Below are 14,487 nucleotides of genomic sequence, written 5' to 3'. Positions count from 1 at the left end.
GCTCTTTTTGTTGTGTGTTCTTGTTTTTTTTTTAATTAAAGTGCAGATATGGAGAAGAAAAAGAACTAGAAAGAATGTACAGTTAAAGCAGAAACCTGCTTCTGTCAGTATTTGTAGGTGGCCAACTTAATAATGAATTCACAGTAAAGCTGCTGAATTCCACTGAATTTGAATACCACAATTTTGTTACTTGCATTCCTGCTATTTGGTAGGCAGAGAAATTAGGTGTTCAGGACAAAAATGAGAAAAAAAAAAAAAAAAGAGGAAAAAAAAGAAAGAAAAAGGAGAAAGAACCAAACTATAGGGAAAGCAGGCTTTTGGAGAGGCTACACTGTTCGCATTGCATCTTGTTCCGGCTGACACTCTACAGGCAGTAAAAAATCCACCAGTCTGCTGCAGAGGAAAGGTCACCAAAACAGCTGAAGTTCAATGAAACAGACTTTGGACAAAGTCAATTCAGCTGTAAAAATCAAAGAGTCAACATACTTTTGGTACTGCTTCTTATACATAGACTTACTAAAGAAGAGATTTAAATCCTGATCACTGAATAAAGGGACAATGGGAAAGAGGTCTGAAGCAGAGTGCTTGTGTCCAGGAAGCAAATGTTTTTATAGTATGGCAATCTACCTGGCCATAATGAAGTCTGGCATAATGAAGTCTGTTTAAAATCAAAACCCGGCCAGTACATTCGTAAATGTGAGTGCCAATTACAGAACTCAGCGCTTCACAGTTTAGGCTTTTGATTTAACTTTTAAACCAAAATCTATTAACTGGTCTTAGATATTGTTTAAAATGTGCATTTCTTCTTCACAGCAAATACTTTACAGTGTCTGACTGTTTACTGAATTGCCAAAATAATTTGTTCTTTCTTCTCTCTCATCTTGACATACTCTTTGCAAATATTAGTCCAAGCAAAAGATTTTCCCCCGTGACTCACCAGACGATGTGCGTGTGTGCCTTACACACAGCTTTACAATCCCTTGGAACTATGAGACAAATCCTCGCATCTCAGTAAACACAATGGAATCATGTAACAAGCTACTAAGCACTGACCAAAGGGACAGCCTGTCAGTTTTGAAGCATGCTTAACTTTTTTATATCACAAGGGACACCATGTGGACATATAACAAAATTTGCATGAATATGAATTTCAGGTATAAGGATCTAAAGGGGGGATAATTCTGCATAATTTGATAGAGTTCAGAGGGCTGGCTTCAGAGAGTTATGGAAAGAAGAGGGGTGATAAAATCAAAGCCAAAGCTAAAACATGCAGCATGCATTTGAAGAGGCACTTGGTGAAGGGAGACTTAGGAAGGCTCTGGAACACCTACTGACTGGACATATTAAAAAGATGCAGAAATAAAAAAGGTGAAGAATCTAGCTTCGCTGAACAAACAGTGGAGGGAGAGTGGATTGATTTATTAGCATTTCCAGCGGCCACCTTCCACTGTCTTTCTATCTTAGGAACCTGCCACTGAAGACAGCTACAAAATCATCAACTCCATTTTATTAGTACAGCATCTCTGCTGAGTAACTTGGTTATGGGAAGGAAGAACACTAGCTGGCTGCTGCAATGTGATCAGCAGGTATTGAATTTCAACCACTATAAATCACCTCAAATTTCTTCAGTTCTTCCTTAGCAACAGTGTAAAGCACACCAGAGGAGCTTGGGAAAGCAGCTGTCCTCTCAGAGACTTTTAGCCACTCTTCAAATCTAGAGTAGTCATCCAAAAATTTTTGCCATAGTCTCCAGGTCTCTTCAATTCTGCAACAGATAATGGAAAATTAGAGAATGCTTGGACTCATGGCCAGTTGACCTACAGAACTTTAACCAGTCATCTGCAACAGCAAACTAGCACTGCACCAGACAGTAACTGACTAATAATCTAACTCAGCCAGCCAGACTGATAAACAGACCACAGGGAAGGCTGGGTCATTCCAGACTGAGCTAGAATAAGATGAAGACTTTTTTTTTTAATGCATCTAATTTTGGAATCAGTATAAAAAAAAGTTTTAAGTTTGTAATAGGAGCTCTAAAAAGCTAGCCACACGCTAAATAACTTCTGAAATGCAGTGCCAGTGACATCAGTAAAATTGCTGTTTAATACAAATAACTGTTTCTAGTACAATAAAGATCCTAAATACTGATATCTCAGTTCACTTACAAGTACAAATCTACTAAAGCATAATGTGTACATTCTAAGAAAGTAAAACAGAGTTCCATGCATAGTTCCACATTAAGTTAAAATAGTTCTGAATTTATTTGTTGGACACAAAGGTATGAAAGCCCATGTATGTTCAAGACAGACTATGTTGAAGATAGAACTTATAAATGTAGTTTTAAGTAGAACTTGTAACATAGAACCGTACTCACAGATATATACAATTCAAGAATTTCCATGGCAATAGTATAAAATTATTTAAAGATATGAATCTATGATACAGAGCAGCAAAACCTAACAGCAATAAATGTTTTGCATAAAATAAACAAAAAACTTTACTAAATACATTAAGAATATCCCACAAAATGAAAGACCACAGAAAGTTCAATTCAGCATTTTGAAATGTCAAGTTCTTCCTAGAGTTGTTTCTATGACTGTACAAGCATGACAGAAATAAGTTTCATAACTGAAAAAGTTAAAGAAAATACCTTCATAAATACAAGACTTTAAACCTGTAAACATGTCTTATTACTAGCTGGCACACAGTACATAGCATTGCCCCAATCTAGCCTACATCATTATCGCTGTTGAAATCACCAAACTATCCTATGTGGGAATAGAAAACAGTGAATCTTCTGGATATGATGGGCATGCAGCCTACAGATGGTCTAAACATGTGCTGTTCCTCAGACTACACCCAAGAATCCTGGCTGCTTTGGCCCTCACTTGCTCAGCACAGCTAAGGAGGACAGGTGAAGCATTTCCATATGAGTGCTCATTCCCAAAATTCTTCCAACTAAACAAAATCAGATATAAGAGAAACTGCTGAGGAACACTGGATACATGTAAACCCTAATACCTGGAATAACATTCCACCCATTCAATAACTAGTTTCCCATCAATCTCAGTAGTTCCTGTGTAAATTTAAGCATTACAACCTCCCTTTTAGGTCATGTTTTCTAAATCTCCTGGAGTCACTGCAATCATCTAAACTTTCTTGTTTCCATCTCATCATTTCTATTAAGCATGGGAAATAAAACATTTATCAAAGGACTTGTGAATGAAATTTGATGATTGTTATCTGTACTTTGTATAAAGGCATGTGCAACCCAAAATTTCATTTTTTTCATAGAAGCATAGCAGCTAATGGCTTCTACTCAGCATATGATCTTTTTCTGACCCTTACACTCTTTTATTCAGTCTACAACCATATAATATACACCCCATCCTGTACTTCTGCCTGTGGAAGGAAATACTAATCTGTAGGCATTTTTGACTTACTTAAGCCGCCTTTCCATTGACATTGCACAAATATTCCTCCACCTTCTGTCCAGATTGCGTGTAGCCTGCTGGATAGAGTCACACTCGGCTTCTGTGGCACAAGCATCACAGTCATGAAGCAGTACTTCACACAGATTGAGAACAGATGCCACACCAGTGCTGTGCTTCTCTATGTCCCTCTGAAGCTCCTGCAGGTGAAGAAATTAGTTCTTAAGAGAAACTGCAAAACATGCATCCATGCAAATGTATGTATCTTCCACTTACTTAAAAAAAGAAAAAAGCTTGCAAACAGAAGAAAAACATCCAGTAAATACCAATTAAGAGAGTGCACCTGCACAGGTGGTGATGCAATGTTATCAATGAGGCCAGGAGAACCTGGCAGCATGCACAGCTCTCCCAGGGACTATGAACACCAAACCATTACCTGGATCAAACTGCCAGAGCTCTGCATGCTCAGCTGAGCATCTTTCACACACATTTAATCAACATCACCAATAAACAGTAGAATTATTCTCAGCCCTTTCCCATTATCACAGAGAATGTAAAGCAGAAGTTAGTAAGAGAAGTGCAACAAGGAAATATGTTCTTATGTACTGCAAGGGTTTGGGGGAGGGACCCTTCATGAACGTATTGTTCCCCAGGTGAGACAGCTGCTAAGTTGGTATGTCTGACACAGAGATTGGTGGCAGCACATATTGAACAGTGCATGCGTAGGAGATTTTTCTTCCTTCAAGTTTCCAGCTCTATAGCATTTTCATTGGAAATGGAAAATTTCAGACACCTAAAGAAAATGCACTCACACTGTTTTAGCACTTATTATATGTCATCAGTATTATTTTTTCTGTTGGTTTCTTGGTTCCAATGGCTTGTTCTACACTGATGATAATGCTTCATCTGTAAGTAGTATTTCACCTTCAGTTTTTATCTCCAGATTCAAGTTCAGACAAAGCACAAAAGTAAATGGCTGTTGCTGTTGGATTAGTGCAATGAAAAGAAACTCTGCTTGACTTTTGCCTACATTTGTAATAAATCATCAATTACATGGAAAAATCAGTATGGACAATAACAAAGCCAAGACAACACAATTCCAATAGTGACAAAGAAATAGTAATGTAACTACATCAAAAAGTTCTATATTGCATCTAGAATACTAGGTTCAGTTCTGACTCAGATGAAGAAAGGAGCCAATAGGACAATTAGAGATGTGGAGGTTTACTTAGGAGAATGTGGCAGCTTGAGGATGAGTAGAGATAAACTGCTCTATAATTTTGCTATTGAAGTAAACTATGACATGCACAGTGTCAACATACTGTGTCTATACACATTTAAGGTCTAACTAGAGGAACTTTTCTTACAGCTAGTAACATGATCTGAAAATGTCTTCCAGCAGGAAATGAGATCTAAATGTCAAATTAAAAAAACTCAGGAAATTTTAAATAGAGCAAGGTTGACCTACATCAACCATTTGTTTTGGTTGTTTGTAATAACTGGGGTTTCACTGTTTCATCTTCTCATCTAGAATGTTATTTTGTAAACATCTACTTGAGAACATTGAGTGGAAAATCACAATCTTTTCTTCCTCAGGAACAGTCCTTTCACTTCACTTGCCTGAAAAATACTTTCATTGTGATGTCAAAGTGCATATTTTTCTATCTGCCCTGAAATATTATAGAAGGGCAGACACTATAATCAGATGCAATACTTTATGAAACACACACTCCAGACAGCTATGAGACTTGAGGTCAAGTAAGCTCAATCTCCTTTCAAATGTTTTGGAGTAAACCAGTAGTGAGAACTGTGAGTCCTGAGCATTCTTAAGAATTAAACTTTTTTTATTCATCTACAGAACATTTCCACAAGCAATGTCTAGATTATTTTTTCTCCACAGACTAATATTTATTTCCCAGATTTTAAAATTTTCTATGTTTATCAGACAACATTAAGCCTTTGGGTTAGTTCACAAAGGAGCATCACTTTTATGCACTGCTGTCACCCATATACAACCTTTTTTTTATGTAATTTGGCCAGAAGCAAATATCATTTTTTCACATTTCAACTGGTAGCAGATTGAGAAAATAAACAAACAAGTAGTCCTTTAAATGGAGTTCATTACCCTAGGAAAATACTGCATTGAAGTTACCCTACCTTCCCAGGGATATCCAGATTCAACTGTATTTTTATTTCACTAGAGACCAGCAATCTGGAAAGCTGATGCATGGCTGAAGTAGATGCAGAGAAGCAGATAATGGAGTTTCATAAATGGAATTTGTCCCTCCTCTTTCACAACATAATATTTTTAATCTAATTTTGCATATGAACAACTGGAAAGATAACATGACCTCAGTGGAATATCAAACATGGAAAAGAACAGAGAGTCACTAACAGAAGACACAGGGAACAAAATACTTGCGAAGGTCGCCTTCTGAGGTGTTGTGGATAGTGATATAGCCTCCAACTAATAAAAATACCAGTTGCCATGCATTGAAAGTGGGTAGGTTTTTAAAGTTAATATTATTATAACCATGTCTTGTATGGCTATCATGTCAAATCATCACCATGTTTCCATATATGTCATCCTCCCACGGTAAGATTCACCTCTATTTCTCCCCTTCACAGTTCAAATTAAACCACTCTCACTTCTACAGAACATCACTGCATGCTGCCACCACAAGGAGACAGAGAAAGGCAGAGATATACCAGTCTCTGTGCCCAAGATAAATCCCGGAAGAAGCTGTTTTAAAATTATGGGATGTCTGCATAGGGATTCTAGTAAATAATCTCAACTATCTACTTTGTTGATAGCAAAGTAGCAAAAAAATGTTTAGCCCTTCCCAACACTTTATTGTCTCAGAAACACCATTCATTAGTGATGTTTCTGTGTTATAAATTATTATCCCTATGTAAATTCCATATAGAATATTAATAAGTAATTCTGAAAAGAAATCTAATAAATCAGTTGAGGAGCTGGCAGCATCTCTGAAGGAGTTCTTGGCTCAGTTTCACGCTCAGCTTTAAGGAGCAAAATGCCCATTTTTACTCTTCATAAATTATCCACAAAATATCCCATCTTTCCTCTTCTCACACATTTCTTTCTCCTCTGGAGAAAGGACCCAGGAGAGCATCTAACTCATCTAACTCAGTGGGCACCAGAAAGGTATTTTTGCCAATAAATAACCAACAGGAACACAAAGGACAACAGTTCTCTCCAGCAACATGCTTCTAGGCAAAACTGCACTGGGCAGTGAAGTGGAACAGGAAGGAAAAAGTACAGTAAATCATCTTAGAAGTAACATTAGTTTCAATGCCAAAAACTGGCTGACTTCACATTTTTCTACATATTTTAATCTAGCACTGCATAAAGGCTTTGTGTAGTATAAACCACCCAATTTTAACTTCACGTCTATAGCTCATGCATCTTTGCGTGCAAAGTGACTCTCAAACAAGCTGCAAAATAAAACTGAGTTAGAAAGGTTGCTAAAAATAGTAATTTTCAAGCATTTGCAAAATTTGCAAGGTCTAATAGGTGTCAGTTTTGCCTCTGGGAACAGACAACTCAAACAAACAAAAACCACAAGCCCAAAAGGAAAACAATTGCAATAACTCGTTCAGGTTACATCTCTTGATGCCTTACCTTTCTTGGAAATGTCAACCAGCTCCTGGAGGATTCGATGTCAAGGCCAGCAGAAGGCTCTATAAGTGACACAGTAAGTACCACTTGCCTTGATATTTAAGCATTTTGCCTTATGCCCTCTCAGCTGCACTGGGTATGGGCAGTCCAAGGACACACTAAGTTGGCTCTCCCCATGTCACTGTTCACCTGATAAGTGTGTTGTATTTTACCTGCTGTTCATTCAGCTTCCTTTGTATCTCCTCAGAGTCACAAGTTTCATAGACGATAGGTTTGGACAGCTCTGATTCAATGTGGGCAAGCCAAGATCTCAGGCTGCTCATGTTTTTATCCAGCTGCTGCACTGCAACAAGGGTTTCCTTCAACTTCTTTACCCTGTAAAGAAAAAGAAATGGCAGTATTAAGTACACCCTGAAGAAAATTTTTCACGGTATGTGTTGCAGGAAGTTTCCAGAGAAACTTCACTTAGATGGCAAGTTCTGTTGTAAAGTCTTCCTTTATTATGTAACAGAAGTATATTACATGTGCATGGAGTCTGCACTCATAGCTGCTGGTTGAGAAACACTGGGCACTTACTAATGCCACACAACATTTCCAAAGCTTCTGTACCTTAATCAGTTGACTTTAGTATTTGTTAAGAAAAGTTTTCTGGTTTTTTTTTTTTTTTTTAAAGAGCTCACACACATCAAACCCCCAAAACAATCTAAGCAATTTAGCTGTGTATTTGACTAATAGATGACAACTGTTCTTAGAGTACAAATAACTTATCCATGTACTGGTGAGAGAGTGCATTAAGTGAACAGGCCTTTTTCACACCCATGAAAACACTGAAGTATGTATCACAAAAGGTTTGGGTTGGAAGGGATCTTTAAAAGTCATCCAGTCCACCTGCTCTGCAATGAGCAGGGACATCTTCAGCTAGATCAGGTTGTTTAGAGCCCTATCCAGCCTAAACCTTGAACATTCCTAGGGATGGGGCACCATGTGGGCAACCTCTCTGGGCAACCTATTCCAGGGTGAAGACTTGTCCTTGAATAAATAAGTTTCAGAGCAAGAAGCCCAGCTGAGAACTTGGGGAGAATTCTTGAATCCCAAGGGCTGCTTTAAGTTGGTGTTATCGGACTATTTCAGGTTTAAACAGATTAAATTGGAATGGAACTGCACAGTGATTCCTAACTAGTATTTTTCTTGGAATCCTGACCCTGGAAGATCAATGACCAGGAAAAACTATAGATTTCCATTTGTTTGTTTGTGGTTTTTTGGTTTTTTTAATTAAGAGAGCATTAAGCTTAGAGAGTGAATAAATTCAACTAAACTTTCATCCTATCTCAATAATTTTTCCTTCAATCTGTTTGAACTGCAAAATTGTCCTTCAGTAATTCTCTCTTTCCTATCCCCATGTTTCATAGCATACATTATTAGTGGATTCTGAATTTTTTTCTAAGCTCTTTTTCCCTGTTTGTGTGGTTACCAAAACCAATCTTGAGTAATGTTCCCTTTTATGCTCCTACTGCACTTCTACTTAAGTGTTTCAATATCAGAAAGGTTTAAAAGATGTGTGCAATTGGGAATAGATTGACTAAATTGGGTTGAAAAATACAAGATTGCCAGATTTGTTAAAGACACAAAATGCCATCTGACCATCCTATAATTCAAAATAAGCAATGCACATTTTTTTCCACAATACTAACCAGCAAATTTATCAAGTGTTTCCATACTGAAAGCAGTAGTTGAAGCTGACCATAAGGAGACTCACAAAAATATTAATGTCATCTTAAAAAAAAGGTTAAATCATTCCAATTTTCATCTCTTTATAGCCCTCTCGTTAGCTCACAGATGGTTAAACTGTGGGTTTTTATTGCTAAAACCCCTTAAGAACAGTTCAAATACAGCTTCCTTGCCAGAGTCTCATGATCAACCGCTGTAGGGTTGTGATCTAAAAAAAAAACCCCACCTGGTACCTGAAAAAAATTATGGGCAATCTGAAAATCTGTCTACAATGGGACTGAAGTCAACACAATTATGCTGAAAGACTGCCTCAGTCCCCATCATGAGGCTATCTCAAAACACAGCTATGTATTTAGGCTTGAGGAGACAGCAGGAGAACACCCACTGTCTGAGGGCACCATCTCCTTGTCACCTACGGTTCGACATACAGCATTTTGTGGGTTTGAACCAATGGGAACAATGAGTCATGTCAGCCCTGTGGAGAAGCAGTGTCACTTGATTATCTGCAAGACCAAACTGTGGACCAGGATTTTTTTGTTTGCAATTGTGTGCTACTCTAATCTCTGTGCTGGATTTTCATTTACATTTTGCCTGCAACAACTATAAAGGGTCCATCACTTAGAAAGTGCCCTCTGCCTCAGGCAAACTTCACAGGAGTACATCCCTGCCTGAGCATAAAAAATAGCCTGGGCCAACCACTACCATTTTCAGTCACATGATCTAAGATGCTCCAGAGAAAGAAAGAAAAACAGCATGACATACCAAACCCAAACCCTACAACTTCCTTCCTGTCCCCCCACTACACCTACCTCTAACACTGCTCTTTTTTGTTGTACTGAGTTTAACACAACAGGTTCTTTGCCCATGGTACAAATAGAAACAAATAAACAAGTGCTTACTGGAGTCTGCTGGGATTACTTTTATTTTGACTGAACTGCAATACAGTGTTGTGTCTCCAGCTACTCTGAAAACATATCTGCGATCAAATAATAGATGCAGTCCATCATGTCTAAGAGCTTTCCTTCTGAATTTCAGCAAGCAAAGTTGCCTGTGCTCTAAAAGCTCTGCTTAAGAGACAAAGGTCAGATTCTAGATCAAGCATGTGGGATCCCTAGCCAAGACGTTTTGAGATTGCATTTGCAAGATTATGTTTAAAATGTTAATTATTCCAATAATCATTTCATGCTTCTGTTGCAGCACTAGGCAGCACAGTAACTGCACGTGTTCCTGGGAAAGACTTGATATAACTTCTCTCCTTCATAAAGAAAATTATGCACTGAAATCAATGGGTTGGAACCATTACACGGTTGGCTTAGAAGGTTTTTTTTTCATAAAACACACTCCCCAGTCTTGTTACATTTTAAAAATACCTAAGACTCTCAGAAAGGAAAATACTGCAGAATTCAATTGTTTTTATGGTTTACTGATGAAAAATCATCTAACAATTTGAATGGGCTTATGATACTTATGTTTCCATGTTCCACTTAATGTGCCTCAATTTCCCCAAGAAAGCAATAACTTTAGATTGTCTATTAATAATGTCTATTATTCTGCATTAGGCAAAGCCAGTGGGAGAACAACTTGGAGCTAAAATTAAGCACAGATACATTTAATTCAACTAGTCCTAAAGTGGAAAGCCTTAGATTCCACTTAAATCTAAACAGGAACAATCCTGTAAGTACATACAAATGCATCATATAGAAGTCATAGCTACTGCATTAGTCATTTAGACAGCTGCTTACTAATATTAAACTTTAAAAGCAGAATGAAAAAACTCAGTAAGAACATGCTGGCTAAGTCTGTACAATAGATAGCAGAAAGCAGAAAAGGTGTTTTTTAAAAAAAATACCTACTTGGAATAGAAGACAAGTTTTAAGAAACACTCTTTGAAATAGTGAAAAATGTTGCACTATTAAAATCAGCTTTGAAAAGATCAGTTTAAAAATAATCTTTTTCTGAGTAGAACCGAATTTATTTTCCAAAGCACAGTAGTACTGTGCAGTAGGACACCAGTAAAGCCAGTTGTAGTTACTACTCCAATCAGTTTGCTCTTTCAAAGACTGCATTTCTAGAATTCTCAACAACAGCTAAATTTCTAGAAGATAATGTGAAAAGGGAAAAAGAGAAGCTGAATTAAAAATCCAAGATGATGTAGGCTGAGTTCAAGTATTACATGCAGTTACAAAACAGTTGTTAATATGAACAGACAGGCTTTGATAAGTTAAGTCTGAAGTACTTTCTTTACAGCTTCTTTCCTTCTCTGCCTTTTGCTTGCAGTCATACCCCTTTGATGACACAAACACCAAGTAGACAGTCTGTTTATTCTCATGTGTGTACCTGATCTCGTATTTAAAAACAGCAGTAAAATCAGTCCACAGTTTCTCTCAGACAGCTAAGAGATTTTACTAGTTCTAAGTTTCCATCACTATCAAAAAATTATTCCAGGATCCAAAGGTACTAGCTGTAAAACAAAGTATGCTGTTACCACTGTCGACTGCTTTTAAACTGATCAGAAAACAGTAATTTCTAGCTACAGTACTGATCTCTACATATCAATATTTCAGTTAGTTTTCCAGCAAGCCAAAACTTCAGAAAGAATAGTATCAATCAAAAGCAAACAAAAATAGCTGCCTGCCTTGTGATATCACAGTTACAGTCTGGGAGGTCTGAATCCACACTGCTGTCCTCCGCCATCCTCACAGCATGCAAGTCTTCCACCACAACCATGAAATTTTCCAGTATTAAAAAGAAGAACTTCCACTCCCAAAGCCTGCAAACACTGTTCTTTTGGCGGGGGGAGGCAAGGGGACACACTTTGCTGGGGAGTAGTGTACAGAAAATGTTTCACAGCAAACAAATGTTACCAGCCGTTGCTTGATAACATGACACTGGATGGTGACAAGTGGTCATGTTTCTAAATAAAACCTGCATTCATCAACATGTGCCAGATTTGATCTCCAGGAATGTGGACTGTGAGTGGTAAGGGAAAGGATGAAAACACTCACAAAGCCTTCTTTGCAAAGCCTGAGCAGTTGCAGCAGTAGCACTGTCTCCCAGCTGTAAACAATGGCAACTTTTCTTCAGGAGGCTGACATATCAGAAAAATTAATCTGAAAGGATTAAATGTTCTAGAAGGGAACAAACAGAAGTCTCTGATGCAGAGACACAACTACCTTTCTGCAGCTGTCACTTCTGTAGTTACAGACCTCCTCTGAATGGAGGGGCAATTAAAAGGAATGGGCAAGGGAACAGAATGTGACAGACAGAAAGAAAGAAAGAATGCAGGAAAGCAAGCAAGCAAGAAAGCAAGGAAGAAAGCAAGATGCTTTTACAGGCGACTGGAGAAGTTTCACCACACAGTATAAAAATCAACAGGTAAAGATTCAGACTGGACATGTATTACCATAATATATTACTGAAGCATTTTCACACAGCACTTGCTATTAGTTCACAGCTCTAGGAAACAAACCACTGAGAAAAATGCTCCAGGCAAGGGATTACTGTAGCACTGCAGAAAAGTCTGCAGGCTCTAATAATTTATTAATACTGTCAGGCATCCAGAATGTGAAAAGATGTACTTTCTTCTCAATATGAGGACAACTAATCTGCCTTTACTAGATGAATGAAGCCAAAACCATGTTATATGATACATTCTAAATTTCAAAATATGTTAACAGGAACATATGTCAATATATAAGAACATATTCTAAAGGGCCTCTGGGGCCTTCTAAAAATTATCTTGGGGGATGCCAACCCTTTTGTCCATTTGCAATTAGACATCAATACAAGCATTTTGTACATACATTAATTAATCAACAACTTGGGTTTTATTGATTTCCAGCCTAAGATACAGCTGAACTAGCTTTTCATAGCCTAGCATCACACCTTTCCACAATTTATTTCCAAACGTCGGCAAATCTGCAGAATATTTTTCACTTCAGTGAGCACCGAAATGTAAAGATTTATATGTTTAATTGCATACAATAATGTTGAGCATGCCAGTTGAGAAGGGTAAGCTGAAATGATCAGGAAATAAAAGTAAATAATATTTTACATACATTAGTTTAGAACTAGGACTTGACACTTCATGATAACAGAATGAGAGGGCTTAAGTGTGTAACACTGCACCTTATGTCTGCCAACCCATGAATGATACAAAATCCTAAACATTCACCTCTCCTATAGTGGGGACTAATCTGTAATACTAAATAGACAAGATAGATAATTTAAAGATGTGTTTTGCAATTTCTGAATGCAATCCTCTTTTGATAGAAACTTCCTGAAGGTATTATCTGAACATTTCCCTGAGTAAGCATTTGAAAAGAATAACATAAAAATATATCAAATATACTTCAAGTTCAACAACTTGTATCACATCCTCTGAAACCAAGCAGGCTCCTTGATGGTAATGCAACACTTCCTGACTTAATTGTTCTGTAAGAAATATATGGTGCTCATTACTTTAAAATGAACTACTACTATTAAAGGAGCTGGAGCCACTGGAATGCTTCTGTTTACATAAAATTTACTGCTTCCATGCTAACAGATTTCAGAGCAAGAAGGCAGTAAAACCATATGAAAAAAGAACACACAAAAAAAGACGATGAAACTAAATAAACCCTTTTGCTGCTAACAGGACTAAAGTATTACTAATGCATATGTTCTTACACCAAAGAAATGTGAATTATAAAGTATATGAGCTATTTATGCAATTCATGAAGTGCAAAATTCTGAGAAAATTATTGCTGGTAATGAAAGAGAGGCTGTTAGCACAGCTCAACAGAAAGTGCTGAAACAAATAAATAATTTTCTTTACATATCAAACAACAATCCTGTATTTTTTTAAGTTCTGAAAATTGCTGTTACACTTTTGAGCTTGGATAAAAAGAGCCTTTAAGCCCAGTGTGCATACATCTACCTGCAGTTACTTTTCTCCATCTGTGAAAAAAATGATCTGGGAGGAAACCTAAGACTTACTTTTGGACCAGCTCTTCTTGAAATCCAAAACTACAAAGGCACTGTTTTGATTCCTCTGTCAAGAAATTTCTAGAAAAAACTACATTTGCATCCAGTTTTAAGCACCATGTAGAGTAAGATGCTTCTAGAGGAAGGCTCACTAAACCTGATTGCAACTGATCCTATATTGTAGAAACGTTGAACTGTTAAGTTTGGAAAGGAGCTTTAAGATTAAGTCCAACTGTTTATCTTCCACCATATCACCATATTATCATAATGGAGCTTTTAAATGACTCTCTTGAAGAAATGTTGTCCTGTACCATAAAGTAAAACAGGAAAGTGATTTTCACAGAAATGTGTTGGTGTTTAAGAATGAATTTATTTCAGAATGTATGATGAAAAGGCAGACAATAAAGGATTTTAAATGCATGACTTCCAGCATATTAATGTGTCCCACTTAAAACTTAGAAACAAAACAACTGTCTTACCTGGCTGCAATAAGATCTAGAAGATGCTGCCACCTGTCATTGATCTTGCCAAGTTTGTACTCAATCTCTGATGCCTTACTCTCATGGCTGGCTTTAGCAAGTCTCTCTCCCATTTGCTGAAGCTGGATTTTGTTTTTCTGGGCTACAGCAATTTCCTCTTGATAATCCTAGACAGTAAAGAGCAATCAGAAGACAAGGTACTTATTCTAAATATACTGTACTCTGCACTACTAAAGAAATGGTG

The 14,487-nt window shown here is 37.3% G+C and overlaps 1 protein-coding gene across 4 annotated transcripts in view; it reads right to left on the bottom strand.

The window, feature by feature from the left end:
- Positions 1-14,487, bottom strand: part of SYNE1 (spectrin repeat containing nuclear envelope protein 1) — a 294,429-nt gene that overhangs the window by 22,602 nt on the left and 257,340 nt on the right. For all 4 annotated transcript variants that reach the window (XM_082303445.1, XM_082303442.1, XM_082303443.1 and 1 more), the window contains 4 exons: positions 14,244-14,410; positions 7,284-7,446; positions 3,444-3,631; positions 1,615-1,765 (listed from right to left, as the gene is read on the bottom strand). In XM_082303445.1, coding sequence (XP_082159571.1) covers positions 1,615-1,765; positions 3,444-3,631; positions 7,284-7,446; positions 14,244-14,410 — 669 coding nt within the window. The remainder of the gene's footprint in view (positions 1-1,614; positions 1,766-3,443; positions 3,632-7,283; positions 7,447-14,243; positions 14,411-14,487) is intronic.

This window comes from Coloeus monedula, assembly GCF_965178545.1.
Source record: "Coloeus monedula genome assembly, chromosome: 2".
NCBI classification, from domain to species: Eukaryota; Metazoa; Chordata; class Aves; order Passeriformes; family Corvidae; genus Coloeus; species Coloeus monedula.
Note: the sequence above shows the minus strand (reverse complement) of the source record. Positions and strands in the feature narration are given on the sequence as shown.